Source organism: Ammospiza caudacuta, chromosome 4 (assembly GCF_027887145.1).
Source record: "Ammospiza caudacuta isolate bAmmCau1 chromosome 4, bAmmCau1.pri, whole genome shotgun sequence".
In the NCBI taxonomy this organism is placed as follows: domain Eukaryota; kingdom Metazoa; phylum Chordata; class Aves; order Passeriformes; family Passerellidae; genus Ammospiza; species Ammospiza caudacuta.
Window position 1 is genome coordinate 21,856,451 of NC_080596.1, and position 15,546 is coordinate 21,871,996.

The window sequence follows — 15,546 nt, forward strand, 5'->3', positions numbered from 1 at the left end:
AGGTGACAACAATCACAGCACCTGCTTTAACAAAAATCCCTTTTTGTTTTAACTAGTTTCTGTTTATTTTTGCTATAAGCAACTTCTCCTGCTCGATTTCTGGTAAATAATGGGCTCCTCATTTACCATTTTACTCTGCCCCATTGCTCACCCAAGGTGTTTTGTACTCATTAACCTTCCAACTGGTTCAGAAACAAAAAGTTTAGATTTCAGATGCAGAAATTATTCCCTCCTGTGCTTATCACAGGAATCTAGTTGCCTATAATTTCATCTTTTCCTCTCTCCCAAAGTCAGATTAGAACATGGCAAATTATATTCCTGAGTTTCTAATTCCTCCCACAAGGATGACATTATGGTAAGGTACCTAAGAGAAGTTTCAAGAAGCGTTTGTTTTGTCGTGCTGTGTTTGCTACCAAAGACAGCTGCTTTCTCTGTCCCTGGGAGGATTGCTTGGGGTTAACAAGCAAAGCCATATAGGAGAGGATTAGGAAGCTACTCATAGTGGTAGGAGAGCACACAGCAGCAGCAGATCACAAGGAACAGGCACTGCCCACTCCCAGACACATGGTTTTATGCACTACACCTCAGCTTTCAGCCTTAACTCAGAGGTCACATAACCAATGTGCAAGCACTCAATTAGAAGTGGACATTTCTCAAAACTTATCTTATTTTAAAGAAAGTTAGGATTCTGTGCCAAACTCCAAGGACAAGAAACTACTGCTATGGCTACTTAGGGCACAGGCACAGCAGAAATTACAGCAACGTGTTTTGACATTCTGTGTAAAATCCACCTAAAATTTCCATAAAGGGGAATAGTAGAAGTGAAGAGGAAGTTTCATGTTCATGTCTATTCCATTCCCAGCTTTTTCTGCTGAACAAACAAACAGGTGTGACAGTGGTAGTGGAACTTGATTTTACTTTTCCAAAGTGCATTTCTTGGCTGAGAACTCTGTGGGCTTTACCAAGAACTTTTATGAAGGCCAGTAAAAGCCTTCAAAGACAACAACTTTGATTCTTTTGAGTGTGTGTCCATACAAAATAAGTGCTATGTAGTGATATCTGAGCCAACTGGAATATACCCACAAGTAGTAGAGCTGAATTAACCTGGGCACACTGTTGTGATAACAGCCTCCTGTACACAAGGCAGCTTATTTAGAGCTTGCTTTGTTATCTCAGTGTGGCACAGCACTGTGCAGGAAGACAATATAAACAATTATGATGAAGCATATTTAGGTCTTATGGGCAATGTTCAAGTACCTCAAGGTGGGCAGAAGAGCTCCCTTCAGAGTTATTCACTGTGCAAAGAACTCCCTTTGGCAAAGCAGAATTGACAAAAGGATTATGTCAGCCTTTCCTTTCCAGAATGAGGAGCAGGGTGAGAGCCTGGGGGCAGCAGAAATTGGAGCAGCTCTAGGCTGTTATGCTTACTCTGGTGCCTGAGAAGGGCTCCTCATCAGCTCAAAGTGTCAGAAACAGAGAGGTAGGTAGGAGGAAGTTCTGCTCCAAACACATAAAGAAATGGGTCCTCAGTCATTAGTTGCCAGGTCTAGATTTGGCACAGAGGTTTATAAAGGGAGAGACTCTGGCTGTGCTTCAAGAAAGCACACAAGCACAGCTACACCACCAGCTGCTGTCTAAATGCACTTGTCTGCCACCCTCTCTGTTCCTTACTTTGCACTCCAGATAATGATCATCTAGTTGAGGAAGATCTGTTCGTATTTTAATTTTTGAGATGAGTAATTATTTGTCCTACTACACAAATCAAAGAGAAGTCTAGAAGCTTGCAAAGAATTTGTGTTCATTAAAGTCACACATTTTTCATTAAGCTAAAAACACACTTAGTAAAAACAGCAACTCTTTTAATGCATTTTTCTAAAAGTTACTTGCCCTGATACACAATGTAACAAGCACCAAGATTCAAGACATGTCTAAAATGAGAAGTTGTAACTTTAAAGCAAGTTTGTGCCAAATCTTTTCCCTTTCAGAAACTTTCAGATAAAACTTGAGACCACGCAGGAAAGAATTATTTGCACCTGCATAGAAAGCCCTGCAACAGAGGAAAACCACATCCAAGCTGCAAACCCCAGATGAGGGCCAGCAGAGCTACAAACCCTTCTTGAGGAAGGGAGCTCTTAGAGTAGGGCCATGCAGAATTCAAAGAGATAAGGACACTAGCTCAGCTTTGAATTTCTTCAAAAATGTTATTTCTACCCTAGTGAGAGCACCCCAAATAAAAGAAAAAACCTGCAGATGTTTGGAACCTAATTTCATTTGCTGAAACTGCTGATTATACCACTCATTAAAAGACTGCTACCACTTGGTAACCCTTTAATTTTTAATGGGATTTATTCTAAACAAATTCTAAGCAACTAAATCATCAGTCTCGCATGCAACCTTCCCTCTCCTGGTCTGCTGTGCTATCAGCACTAGTCACTCTTTCCCCTCTGCTCCCAATCCTGTTGTCTAAATACTGAAAAGAATGAGGAAAAAGGACTGTTTATGCAGCCCAGTTCTTCTCTCTTCACTAAATGTTTCTCAGAAGAAAACCCCAAACATGACTTTTGTGTTGTTCCAAACTACCCTAACTCAGACTCTGTGTGAATTCTTAACCTGCAAAATGGAACAGCCTTATCTTAGTGTTAGGCTTAACTTGGAACTCCAATACTCAGTATAATTATGCCCCAAACAAATCCCTTGAAAGGCAGAAGAAATTTCAAGGAATAGAGCTAACTCCTAAACTGTCAGGTTTAGACAGGACATTCAAACTGGACATTCAAAATATTTGGTGTCTAGACCAAGAAAGATACCAAGCAAGGAAAAGAGAAACTGTCTTTGGGAGCATAACAGTACCATAAAGGTGACTAAGTCTGCAAAAAAAGAAAACCTGAAAGACAAGCTTTAAAGTGAGCTTATGGGTACAAGTTGCTGAATCCTTCACTGCAGTAGCCACAATGCAGTTTGTAAGTGCAGCATTGATGCTGTCTTTACCCTAGAGCATGTACCCTTCAAATGAAGTATGGGTCTGAGGTTCTTCATTAAACTACATTTAAAAAGGAAAATCCCTGGAGAAAGGGGTATCATCCACCTTTTTGAATGTTTGGGGTTTTTTTCCTTTACCTCAAAATAAATAAATTATTATTTTTCATGCCCATATCAATACATCACACATACTGTTCAGAGAAAACATTTAAGGTAGAACAAAAAAAAAGTTTTACTTTGGGGGGCAAAAAGAGAGAGGAAGAAAACTCTCCCCATCCCCATGAAAACTGGATTCTATTACATACTGCTGGCTACTTTGCAGTCCAGGTATTTTGTATATTACTATTATTTTTGAAAGGCATATGGTACTTTAGCCTCCAAACATCCTGGAGGGATTTGCATGCGTAAACCCAAATGATACAAATCATGTACCATGAATAGCAAACCAGGCAACAAAAAACTAGGAAAAAACCCCAAACTGTTATTTAGAAGATATACTCTTAAAGAACTCCAGAGTCATGCTTGAAAAGCTGCAATAGTAAAAGGATTCTGGACACAAGACATATCAGCTCTCCTTAACCATCTGAACTCTTGTCTATATTATGATTTCTTTGCAATGTGAAAGGGAAAAAAAAAGTCCTCTATACAGTGTTTCATGACAAATCACATGCCTTGTGAAGCTTCATGTTAGAAACCCTTTTAACTTCCAAAAAGTCCTCTTTTGTAGGTCATGCTCTCATTATCTTGCTCTGGGATCTGGTCTGATTAAATTATAGGAAATTACTAATACTTCACTTTGAACAGCCAGCTCCTCCTGGCTCCTCTTCTTCCTTCTTTTTTTTTCTAAACTTAATTCCTCCTACTCCTGCCTTCTTACATATGAGAAAGACAACAATCACTCTGCTAGAAAGATTAAGTCATACTCATTCTTCATCCATTTTAAAAGTAAAAATGTGTTCTGTCTGCATGCTCTTACATTTCCCATTCCACTGCTCTCCCTGCTGGTTTGCTGTTTGGCCAACTCTAAGGTTTGTGGTTTTGTTCTAAATCTTTGGCACCCCTACCCCCTCTAAAATCTCACTCATAAGATCCTAAAGACTTAATTAACTTAATGAGCACAACACTGACTCTTTAGTAGCCCAATCTATGCTCCAGAGTGATTTATCCATATTTTGTACCATCAGACAACACTAAGACATAGCCTACCATTGATCTGCTTTAGACATTTATCACTGAATGATCTTGTAAAAGTGACTTAGTTCATGTAAGAAACAAATCAGCATACAAATTTAAAGAGACAGACTTTACATGTCAGAAAGGGTCCCCATAAAGGGGGAAGGTATTTTTGAAAAATCTGTGAAGACTTCATTAGCACAAGATGGACAAAATGAGAGAAGTGTTTTCAGATGGTGTAATGGGGTTGTTACTCAATCCACCAAAAGGCTGATGTTTATTTGAGAGGTGCATTACAGCACCACCAGCACAACCATAATGAAAACATTGAAATTATTAACCTCATCAAGAATAATAATTTTCCCTATGTGGATTCTCTTGTGAACTATATGCCATATCAAGATCCCTGCAGCGGTAAGAGGTCAAAAATAGTAAGCATGTTAGAAGAATAAATAAAACATGTTAGAAGAATAAATAAAAGGTTCCCCTTATACATGCCATATGTGAGTAAAGTAAAAATTTCATCTGAAAGAGAAGGATTGCTGTTCCTGGCAAAAGTGTTTTGTCTTGGAGGCAACTCTTAAATACCAAAAAACAGCAAAAGCACTCCTGACATTGGGAAGTCTTTTGAAAAACCCATCCAATGCATCCTCTCTTACTATGAGAAAGTATCAGATGAAGTGAGCTGCAGAAATAAAAAATGAAGGAAGCTCTAAATCACTGTTAATTTACTTGACAGCACCTTTTTTCCTGTGATGATATAATCAAGCAATAAAGACACAATATAATAAAAAGTTTCACAGAGTTCAAGTGTTTTTTACTGTATAGAAACAGCTGAACACTTCAGCACAGTATCTGGAACATCCAACACTGTATCTGACCATGAAAGGAAGAAGAGTTACACCAGCTCATAGTCAGATATCCAACTTTTGATACAGAAACTAATACTGTATCAATTCTGCATCTCCTCCTTTAACAAAACAACTCCAGCAGAAACAGTCACTGCAGTTTGTCCTGCACTGAAAACATTCCTCAGAAACTAGCAGCAGTTCAAACTTCTCAATGTAGCATTTAATTCTGCCTGAGACTGTAATAAATGCAAGCTTTGAATAAATGGAATTGTGGCATTCATTCGCAAATTGCACTGCTGACAAGCCTCTGAGACAGAACCAACCCCAAGGAGTATCGATTGCTGCACTTAAGGCAACATAGTGCTCTGGATCTTAAACATTTACTCGAGTGCCTGAAGAATTCCCAAAACTTTTACTTTCCAGGCTGAGCTCTTCCGAGTCACACGAGCAGCTCAGAGGTAGCAGACTTTCAGGAATCCTTGGTAAAGAAAACAACAGCCTGAGGTAGAATGGGAAGCGAGGCAACAAGGAGAAGAAAGACAGGGTTGTGTTTATATATATATATATATTTTTAAAGATTCTTATGCTGAGTAAGTGAGAAACAAATATCTAACTGCTAAAGTAGCTGAAAGGGAAAAAAACTCCTAATGCACAAACACACAGAAATGAGCAAAATTCCTTAAAACATTCCAGTGGAAGTGGATTGACTTGCCAAGGTAGCCACATCCAAACGTAATCATAAGACACACATGTACTGGGCAAAAAATTCAAGTTATAGACTTAATTCTGCCATTGTAAATCAAATCCAGACAGCTGCAGTACTTTGTTTGGGTATGAACAAGCCATTGTCTGTCAAGGAACACCTAAAATCCTTTCCTCATTCATTTGTATCTTAAATTAAGAAGGATGCGCTTTCTTTTGTGTTTCACAGAGTGTGATTGAAGACATTCTGCTGGCATCTGTGGCTAAACAGTTCCCCAAACTTGGCTTCTTTGGACACAAAATCTCCACTTTACAATACATGTAAATGCTGGAGCCTCACAGGGCCCATCCATCGGACTGAACCCTGAGGTTCATCCTGCTGTGAGCAGGGGGCTAGGCCAGACAACCTCCAAAAGACCCTTCCAAACTAAATTATGTTGCAAACAACTCCAGTGACTGAAAGCTCAACCTTAACTCTGCCATTTTAAGCAGATGCCACCCAAACACATTATTATTGTATCTAATAATATCAACCCCTCTCTTCCCTCAAACACTGAGATGTCAGTATCTAGCAGCTCCCTTGGAACTGAATTAAACTCTTGCAGCAGCCTGGTACATCTCCAGCAAAGCCTTGTACAGAGCACTTCTTCACCATCACCATGTTTTTTGGCAGGGCAGTCTCCTCAAGTGAAACTACCTGCAGATGTAGGTGAGGGCTGTCCAGTGGAGTCAGTGGGCAGAAGTATAAAATCAGGGTGCCAGCCAGCAGTGACAGCAATCCTCAGGTGCTCTGCCGGGTACGTAACAGTGCATGAGGGATTAATGAAGGCCTAGAGATCCTGAGAACAGGGCTTGCTACCCAAGCTGCACTAGAGCCAGCAAGGACTTGCCAAGCTAAGTTACATTTGCTCAGTTACACTGTAACATTCACAAATCATTCTGTGTGTCGACATGTGACTATTTATTCACAGACAATCGCAACAGAAGCCGAAATATCCCAGGGAGGTTTGGTAAGATGCTACATCACTTAGGTGTCCCGGAGAGCGTTCATGCACCAGCAGCAACCTGTAACATGACTTGGGAGTGAACCACAGCACGGCACCTGCAGTGGGGCAGAGCCAAGGTTGAGCACAGAGGCTGACAGCTCCTTCTGGGATGGCATGGGGCACTTTATATTCTTCTGCCACCATTGATACTTCAACATGAAATACACCCTCTGTCCCGCTAACAAATGTGTTGCTGAAACCAGCGAGAATTAAAGAATAAAAACGTATTTTACATTGAGTACCCATTAAAGCAATGTGTTGCTTAAAAAAAACCCAAAAGACAACAAAAAAATAAAACAAAAAACCCCATCCAAACCAAATCACTATTTACACCATCTGCACACTGAATTCCAAGGTATTTTCCTGATCTAAAACACTATTACTCTAAGTTAACCAAAGGATCATTACTATTGTCAGATAACAGCTCTTGATCCAGGGCAATCTAGTTGCAAAAGAAATTAAAATAAATAAATACACTGAAAGGTAGCATTCGTGTGGGATGAAGGTGGGTGCTCCTTTCACACACCAGGGAAAAAGAATCCCTCCTCCCATGAACTGAACTACAAAAATAATCCGAAAGAAGTACAAATTAGGCCGAGTATTTAAAAAAAAAAATCAAAATAATAACACACGCCGAAGTCTATGTGCACAATGAAGGCAATTGTTCCTCGGCCCAGAAAAAGCCGTGACTTCCCCCGGCGCGGCGGTCAGGAGGTCGGGGCCGCGGGCGGCCTCAGCCGCAACCCGGAGGCGGGGGCAGCGCAGGGCCGGGCCCGGCGGAGTCGAGCCGGGCCGAGCCGAGCCCCCGCCGCCGCGCTCGGCAGCGCCCGGCCGAGCTAAGATGGAGCCCAGGTTTGATGTCAGCCCCAGGGGCGGGCGGAGGGCAGCGCCGGGGCGGGGGCGAGGGCAAGGTCAGCCGCCAGCCCGGCGCGGCCCTGCCGCCTCCGCCCGTCCCGGGAGCCCCGCGGGGCTCCTGCCGAGCCGGGCCCGCCGCGGCCGCCCCCCGGAACGCCCCGGAGCGCCCGGGCTTGGCCCCTGCCCCCGCCCGCCGCGCCGGGGCCGGGCCGCTGCAGAGGCGGGCGCTGCTCTCCCGCCGCTCCCCACGAGCCGAGCCCGGCCACGCTCTGCGGGAGGAACCGCGGCTGCTGCTCAGCTCCTCCGGCGAGCGGACCCCAAAGGGCTGTGCGGGGGCAAACGGCAAGAGGAAGGGAGAAAGGGGGAGGAAATCCCCAAAACCAACCTCAAACATCAACCCCCCCGAAGCAAGCCCACCACAACTCATGCCCTTGCCTCGAGGCGGCAGGAAGGGAAAAAGGGAGACAAATCTTTGGGGGGCTGCGACCGCTTCCCCCTCGCCCCCAGCCTGCCGCCCCCCGCGCCCCCATCTCCCATCCTGGCCCATATGCCGGTGCGGGAAGGGCGCGGGGAGCGCTGCCCTAGCCTTGTGCCCGCAGAGCGGAGCGGGGGCCGGGCCGCGCTCCGCCCGCAGCGGCGCCCCGCGGGCAGGGGCAGGAGCCGCCCCGGTGAACTCCCGGTGACCGAGCCCGGCTCCGGCACCGGCGGCTCAGCTCTCGCCCTGCCCCGAGCTCGGCGCGGAGGGGCTGCAGGCACGCTCCGAGCAGATGTGTCGGGGACAGACAAATGACCCCCTCCATCCACCCCACGCTCTCCTTAAAGCAGCCCTGGGGCCATGCAGGGGCAGAGTATTTTTAGGTCCCTTCCCCTCCTCTCCGCCTCCCTCTCAATAGCTGCCGAGCGCTGAATACAAGCAGAGGGGGGGAGAGGGAGCGGGAGAAAAGTTAACTGTTTTGCAAAGAGGGGAGAAACAGGCAGGGAGGGGGGAGGGAGCGATCGGGAGCAGGGCAGGGTGAGCCGTGTCAGGGGATGTGTGTGTGGATGCGTGTGTGTGTGTGCGAGCGCAGTGGGTGCCCGCGGGCGGAGGATCGGATGCACTTTAGCCCTGTGCTCTGCTGCTCTCGTCTGGGGCAGAGCCGCCGAAGCCTGAGTCTCGCCTGGCTCGCCTGACCCTTCATTTCACTGCGGCCAGGAGGAGCCCGGAGCCCGCCGCCGCCTCCTCTCCCTGCTCTGCAGGGACCTCGCCTGCCACGGTCTGCCTCCCCGCCGCCCCCTCCCACGCCGGCGGCGGCGGCCGCGGCCCCCTCCGGGGTGGCCCCGGGGTCGGTGTGGGGTGCCCCGCCGGCCCCCTCGGCAGCCGCTGCCCGCCTACCCCCCGCTCCCGGGCCGCCCAGCCCCTCCGCAACCTTTAGCCGGGGACAGACCTCTCGGCTGGTTCCGCACAAGACGCCAGCAGCCGCTTCCCCTCTCGCCGCCCTCCCCTCCCGTGCTTAGCCCCCCTCCCCACCCCAATAAAACAGACCCCCCTCCCTCCGGCCCCAAAGAGAAACCCACACCGCCCCCCCTCCACCCCCCCTCAGCACAAATGCACAATCACGGGCGAGGGGAGGGAGAGGGAGGAAAGGGCGAGAGACTCGAAGAAAGAAGGGGGGAAAGGAGAGAGAGGAAAAATTAAAAGGGCACAAGGCTGTTCATCACCAACATGGCTGCCTTAGCTCAGACCTAAAAGAGGAATAACCCAGGCTGTGTCTTTGTCAGTTTCACCTCTGTAACCCTAAACTAATGCACGAAACGACGGAGGCGGCTGCAGAGGGGAAGGAGACGGGGAGAGGAGGAAGGAGAAAATGGCAAAAAGAGGGGGCACTTACGTGAAGAGAGGCGCTTGGGCTGCTCCTGCTTCCTCCTGGGCATTTTCCCCCTTTTTTCACATTCTCCTCCTTGGTTTAACGGGAGATCAAATAAGACCGGGAGGGGGGGGCACGGACAGGCACAAAGCCGGGGCCCCCGGGGGAGCCGCTAACCGGGGCGGGTTTTCCCTCTTCGCCGAGGGAAAGGGGGCTTGAAGCCGGTTTTCTCGGAGCCACCGCGAAGGGCTCCGTCTCCCCCTCTCTTTCTTTTCCTCTCCCCCCCACCCCCCACCCCCCCACCCCCCCGCAACCCGGTCGTGCACCTGGCTTGTCCCCGGTCGCAGTATCCCTCAGCGGCCGGGGATGTGTTCCCGGCGGGCGGGCGGGCGCCGGGCGCCGTGCCGGGGCGAGGGCTGGCGCGGCGGTGCCGAGGGCTGCGCCCCGCGCTCCTGCCGGCCCCTAACTAACACTAACGCCGGGATCAAAGGGCAGCGGCGGCGGCGGCGCTCCCGGCGCGCCCGCGGGCGGGCAGGGACACCGCACACACCCCCGCACAGCCCCGGCGGGCGGGCACACGCACGGACACACGCACAGACACACGCGCGCCCCGCTGGAGCACAGGGGACGGTGCCCCCGCTCCGCTCCCCGCGGGCTCCGGGCGCGGCGCTGCGCGGCGGCGGAGGATGCGCTGCCCCGGTCCTGCACCCGCTGCCAATCCGCTCTTTAAAAAAAAAAAAATTAAAAAAAAATTAAAATTAAAAAAAAAAAAAGGTGTGCGTGTGAATTTGTGGGTCTTGACCATTCACACTGTAATCCCCTCGTTTGTGGTGAGAAGGAAAATAATAGCATCAACCTTTTTTTTTTTTTTAATTACGGTATTTTGTCTTCCTGTGTTAGGAAAGCAAAATCGTGGTGGTGCACAGCTAACCCCATAGAATTTTTTGGATGGGCTCAGCTATCCCTTCACAAAGCACAGGGGCCGAAGGGGTTTGTGCAGCCGAACTTCGGTGTGAGAGGGAGAGGCTGCTTTATACACAACTCCCTCCAGGCCAAAACAAGCACCCAAAATAAGCCAGAAAGAAAGGTGGGCAGGTTGGTATCCTGACAACTTCTAGTGCAGGTTTTAAAAAGTGAAAAGAATACAAGCAGCATGAAAATCACAACTCCTTGAGAGAGTGTGTGTGTGTGTGTGGAGGGGGGAGGAAATCAAGATTAGGTCACCCCTAATGGTTGATTTGACTGCTACGTGATACGTCTACAGTGCACACAGCAATCTGGACTTCTGAAATTTACTTTTTTTTTCCTGCTGTAATGCAGGTATATGAAGCTTGATCCTGAAGCAATTCCAGTGTGCATTATGAAGCCAGGATAGCAGCTTTCATTAACTGATACATACTCTCATTACTTCACAAATCACACATCTTTCTTCAAAGACAGACATGAAGGTGGAGAAAAAAAATAGAAGAGGGACTGGGTCTCACTAAAGCACAAAAGGTACTCCGTGAAAGAGAAGTGCTCTCTTTGTGACTTGCAGTCATTTGGATAATAGTTCACACAGAGGTTGTTAATGATTTAAACTCCAAAACCTGTTACAACAATTGAAGTAAAATTATTTGAAGCATAGTTGTTTCATATAGCTCTCTCTTTGTGTAAGAAAACTTTGAACTTAGCAGAATACATAATCAAGATTGTGAGTCAGATGTTGCAAAAATAAAAATACGCATTATTCTAGCATGTATACCTGTTAAAATTTTTTGACTTTTGACAACCTGACTCATCATTTTATCATACTATTTTTCATCCTAACTTCAATTTCTTAAAAATAAACAGCTGCCTAGGAAAACACAAAACACCAAGTCCGCAACCTAAATATTTTTAAACAGTAAATTTAAACTCTTAATCACCTCAATTTAGAATGGTTTCACATAGTCTTATACTCATTTTGCAGCCACACTGAGCCTTTCAGAAAGAAAAAGAAATCTAAATAGTATTTAAAAGATCACACATGTGACAATCTCGGGTTCACTACCATGCCTGTGCAATTCTGAATTTCAAAACCACATGTACAGGGTACGCATCTACTGAAACAAAACAAATTCCTCCTGGCTTCAGGTGATTTATCATTTCACAACACAGCTAAAATACTTCATTTTCATGGAGAGATTAATTTATTTTTAATCCAGAAGTAAAACCAAAGTGTGTAACTGTCAGTACTGGAGATTTTGGGGGTAGGGATGAGTCCAAACAGCTGCCTTACACTTACTCATGACCAAGACCACCAGAGACAGAATTCCCTCAGAAGATTTAGATCCTGTCTTTTCCCTCAGTTCTCCAGTTTATACTGGTTTTGGTGATTTCTACCATGTTAGTAGTGATAACCAAAAATATCAGAGGCATTTTCACTGTTGCTCACAAACCTCAATTTTGACATGCCTGGGACTAGCACCAGAACTTTCTTCACTGCAGGACTTGCAATGCCAGACCTCCTTACTTATTTTTTCAATACATTCTAATGGCAACTGGCTGAACTAAGCCAGCTTTGTGAGCAGCGATCCTGTCGGTGCAGGAGGCCACAAAGTGGCCATTTCAGAGAGGGAGAGAGTGCTGCCTCTGTGCTGCTGTGATCCACCACAGCTGTGGCAGCCCTTCCCCAGGTGCTCCAGGAGAACAGGACACAGGAAATTCTGTGTTCTTCACTACCACTCTTTCCACCCTCTATTCCTCATGCCTTTCTGGCATAAATTAATGTTGACATTGTCAGCATTAATTTACAATGTGCCGTGTGGGTTTTTTTCCCCTCCATCATCTGAAACCCCCTTTAGGGGAGTTGAGGTGGCTGCAGCAAAAAGGCACCACGGGAACAGAGCTCTCTGAAGGGGCCATGGGGACTGGCACACAGCAGAGCAGCATTAAATCTCTCTGAGGGTGACCTTGGCTTCCATAGACATCCTAACAGTTTTCCTAGGAGTTTAGTGGGCCAAGCCCTAAGAGTGTTCTGCAGTGGAAGAAATCCCAATGCTTGAATGAATTATCAGGGAGAAACTTTATATACTCTAGCTTTGAAGAGTTTCTAGCCCCACACCTGGAAATACTCACTCAGGGAACAACTTGGTTTTTCAACTCTATCCTGGCTAAGTGCATTACTCCAGGTCTTGTCCTGGTCAACAGATAGTATCCAGCCTTCCCACTGGAACCATAGGCACATCACTTCCCACTATTTTACACATTGATTTACGGAAGGTGACTAAGGACAAAATGTCATTTTAAAAATAATCCCCAATAATGTGTTTGGTGGTATAGCACAAAAAGAAAAAATTAAGTCAGCTGACCACACTTTTGAACATTTTTAGTCCAAACACAAGAAAATAGTTGCAAGTCTTCCACAGATAACATAATATAAATAATGCATTGCTTCTGCAGGTCCTGCTATTAATAAGTAATGATTGTATGGCACCTTCCAAACACCAAACCTAGTTACACATATGAATTAAGTTCAGCTCCAGAAACCACTTTCAAACAAAGTAAATATTTTCTTCACTTACACATGAGAAAAATGAAATAAATTGAGTAAATAAAGTTTTAAACAGCAATAAATGATGTAACATTCCTAAAACCTTTGCAGAATATCTAGCATCCAAATTGTCTTTATGCAACGTACCAAATCCTTGAAAATATTGCTAAAGAGAAACTTAAAAATTAGCGGGCATCCTTGTTTTATTTTGTGTGACTTTAAAGAATTCTGCTCCCAGGGTCAGATTTTTTTAAAAGAAGTGCACTGAGGAGAAAAATGAGACCATTTTAACCAGTTTCTGGGCCCTCTCAAACCAAACTATGGCCACCTCTGCTTTAAGTATCAACTACCAAAAAGGAGGCCAGGTCAGTTCTGTGTGTCCCTGAGCATGCAGTGGAGAGTTATTCAGGCTCTTTTTAAAGTTACTCCTATATTTGGATTAATTTTCTGCTGAGCATAGGCAAATACCTTCTACAGCCTCTGTATCTTCAACATTTACAACAAGGCCCACTAGTTTTAATTGAAAGTACCATCTCTCTCACATGTGTTGGCCATTACCCTTAACAGCATAAACTCCTCTGGCTTTAATTTATGCCAGTATTTCCTTGCTCAGCAGTAACTACAAATCAGTCCTCCAAACACAATTTGATTACAAACTTCTCTTTGCTCTTAAGCACTTGAAAGGCAAACAAAAGGGCTGAACAAGCCCATAGGACAACAGCTCATGGATACCATCATCCATGCTTGCAATTGCTCTGTAAATAAATAACATTAAGTAACAGGTTTGTAAGAATAATTAAAAATGACAAGTTAGTGACTGGCAAGGCCACCAACCAACCCCACAAAGGCCAATGAGCAATGATCAGAAGCCATTGCTCTCTGATGAGTGTCATCCTAGGACAGTTAACAAACAATTACAAAGTGGGAGATGCACTCACATAACCAGCAGATCCTAAATGACACACAGGCTTCAGCTTCTTAAAAAATTACCAAATTCTCCTTCCACAAAGTTTTTAACCTCTTCTTTCTTAAAATGAAAGGCCCACAGCCACTTCTAGGCAAGAACTCTTGCAGAGGGTATATTGAATCACAAATGTTCTTGAAGACCAAGAATTCCACTAGAGAATTCCACTAGTCTCAAAGTCTCCAAATGGAGAGGCATCAAGGAGGAAGAGTGCAACATGACCTGTGCCTCTTTGCTAAAACACAACCAGCTTTCTCAGAATCTTGTGTGAATCCTGGCAAACTAACTAGCCATCATCACTTTATAACAAACTTTAGCACAAGATGCTTCTAGTTGAGCTGCAAATTTAACACATTAATACTTCTTCAGAAAAACCATGGTGTTCATAGTTTTCAGCTGTTAGAATAGCACACTACCTAGGAAAGATGATATAGCTTCTAATTTCAATTTAAAAAAAAATATCAACACTATAAGGCTGATGGCTTTAAACCCATGCTGACATAAAATTCTAGATTTCACAGGCCAGAAATACATTGTCTGTGGGTCTGAAGAAGGATCACATATTAGTGTCCACATAATTTTGTTGCTACTTAAATACTATAGGATGCTCCTTAAGCATTACCAAAGAGTTTCATTATTCTTATTTTACCAAAACTGCAGTTGGCTTTTCAATTTCATAATTCCATAATTTATGTATAATGTCATGCTATTACATATAATCATATATATTACCTCTTCACATCCCTTTACTGTAAGCCTATTTTGCAAAAAACAAAAACCCCCAAACAAAAAACAACCAACCACTCACCTGGCCCTGCAGATACTTGAAAAGCAGAATTTCTCCCCCAAGTCTGAGTGAGCAACCTCTTACCCAGTACAGATTAAATATAGAAAAAATAAATTAATATTTTACAACATGAAATACTAAGCAATTTCTGAACTGATGAAAAGAATTTGTTTAGTCAACTGAGGACTGGAACACTTAGCTCAGGGCTACTGCAGTTACAAATGTGGAAATAAAAAAAGATAATTATCTGCTGCAACCCTGATCTTTTAGCATAATTTTATATTCTACATTTAAGTGCATTGAAATCAATAACTTTACCCCATCCTAAGAATTGTCTAAGGTAAATCAGAGTAAGACCCAGAGAATTCCCTCTCTCATTTTGCTCCTGCTTAATATTTTGCTAGTCACTGGTTAACTGAAGATTTTGGCACAGCCTTATTAGCAAACACTAGCACGGTTTTAAGGCATTACCTCCTCCTGGAAAAAACACCCCCCAAACTGGCCAAACAGAATGCATTCATCCTCCTGTCTGCTTCAGTGAGAAGTCTTGCAGCTTCGTTAAGTAGCAAGGCAGCAGCACTTTAAGGCACAGCTGTTTGCTAAATGGAAGTGTGTCCAAGTTTTTAAACACCTTGTTACATTTACGTTGAAAGGCAGAGCCTCTGCTGCACCAGCAAGGTGGCAAATTCCTCAGGGAAATCAATTCTGGTTTCTCAATTAACTAGCTAGTTTTCTATTGTTAAAACACCAAAGTAATGGTGAGACTGCGCTGGACCATGAGAGCTGACAAGGCCCCAAGGAGCTCAGCTGCCATCCAGGACTGTGCATTCC

At 45.0% G+C, this 15,546-nt stretch overlaps 1 protein-coding gene across 1 annotated transcript in view; it reads right to left on the minus strand.

Moving 5' to 3' along the window:
* ZNF827 (zinc finger protein 827) overlaps positions 1-8,143 on the minus strand; it is a 98,619-nt gene extending 90,476 nt beyond the window's left edge. The window contains exons 1-2 of the mRNA XM_058804308.1: positions 8,042-8,143; positions 7,496-7,931 (exon numbers count right to left, since the gene is read on the minus strand). Coding sequence (XP_058660291.1) covers positions 7,496-7,931; positions 8,042-8,143 — 538 coding nt within the window. The remainder of the gene's footprint in view (positions 1-7,495; positions 7,932-8,041) is intronic.
* Positions 8,144-15,546: the final 7,403 nt, after the last annotated feature.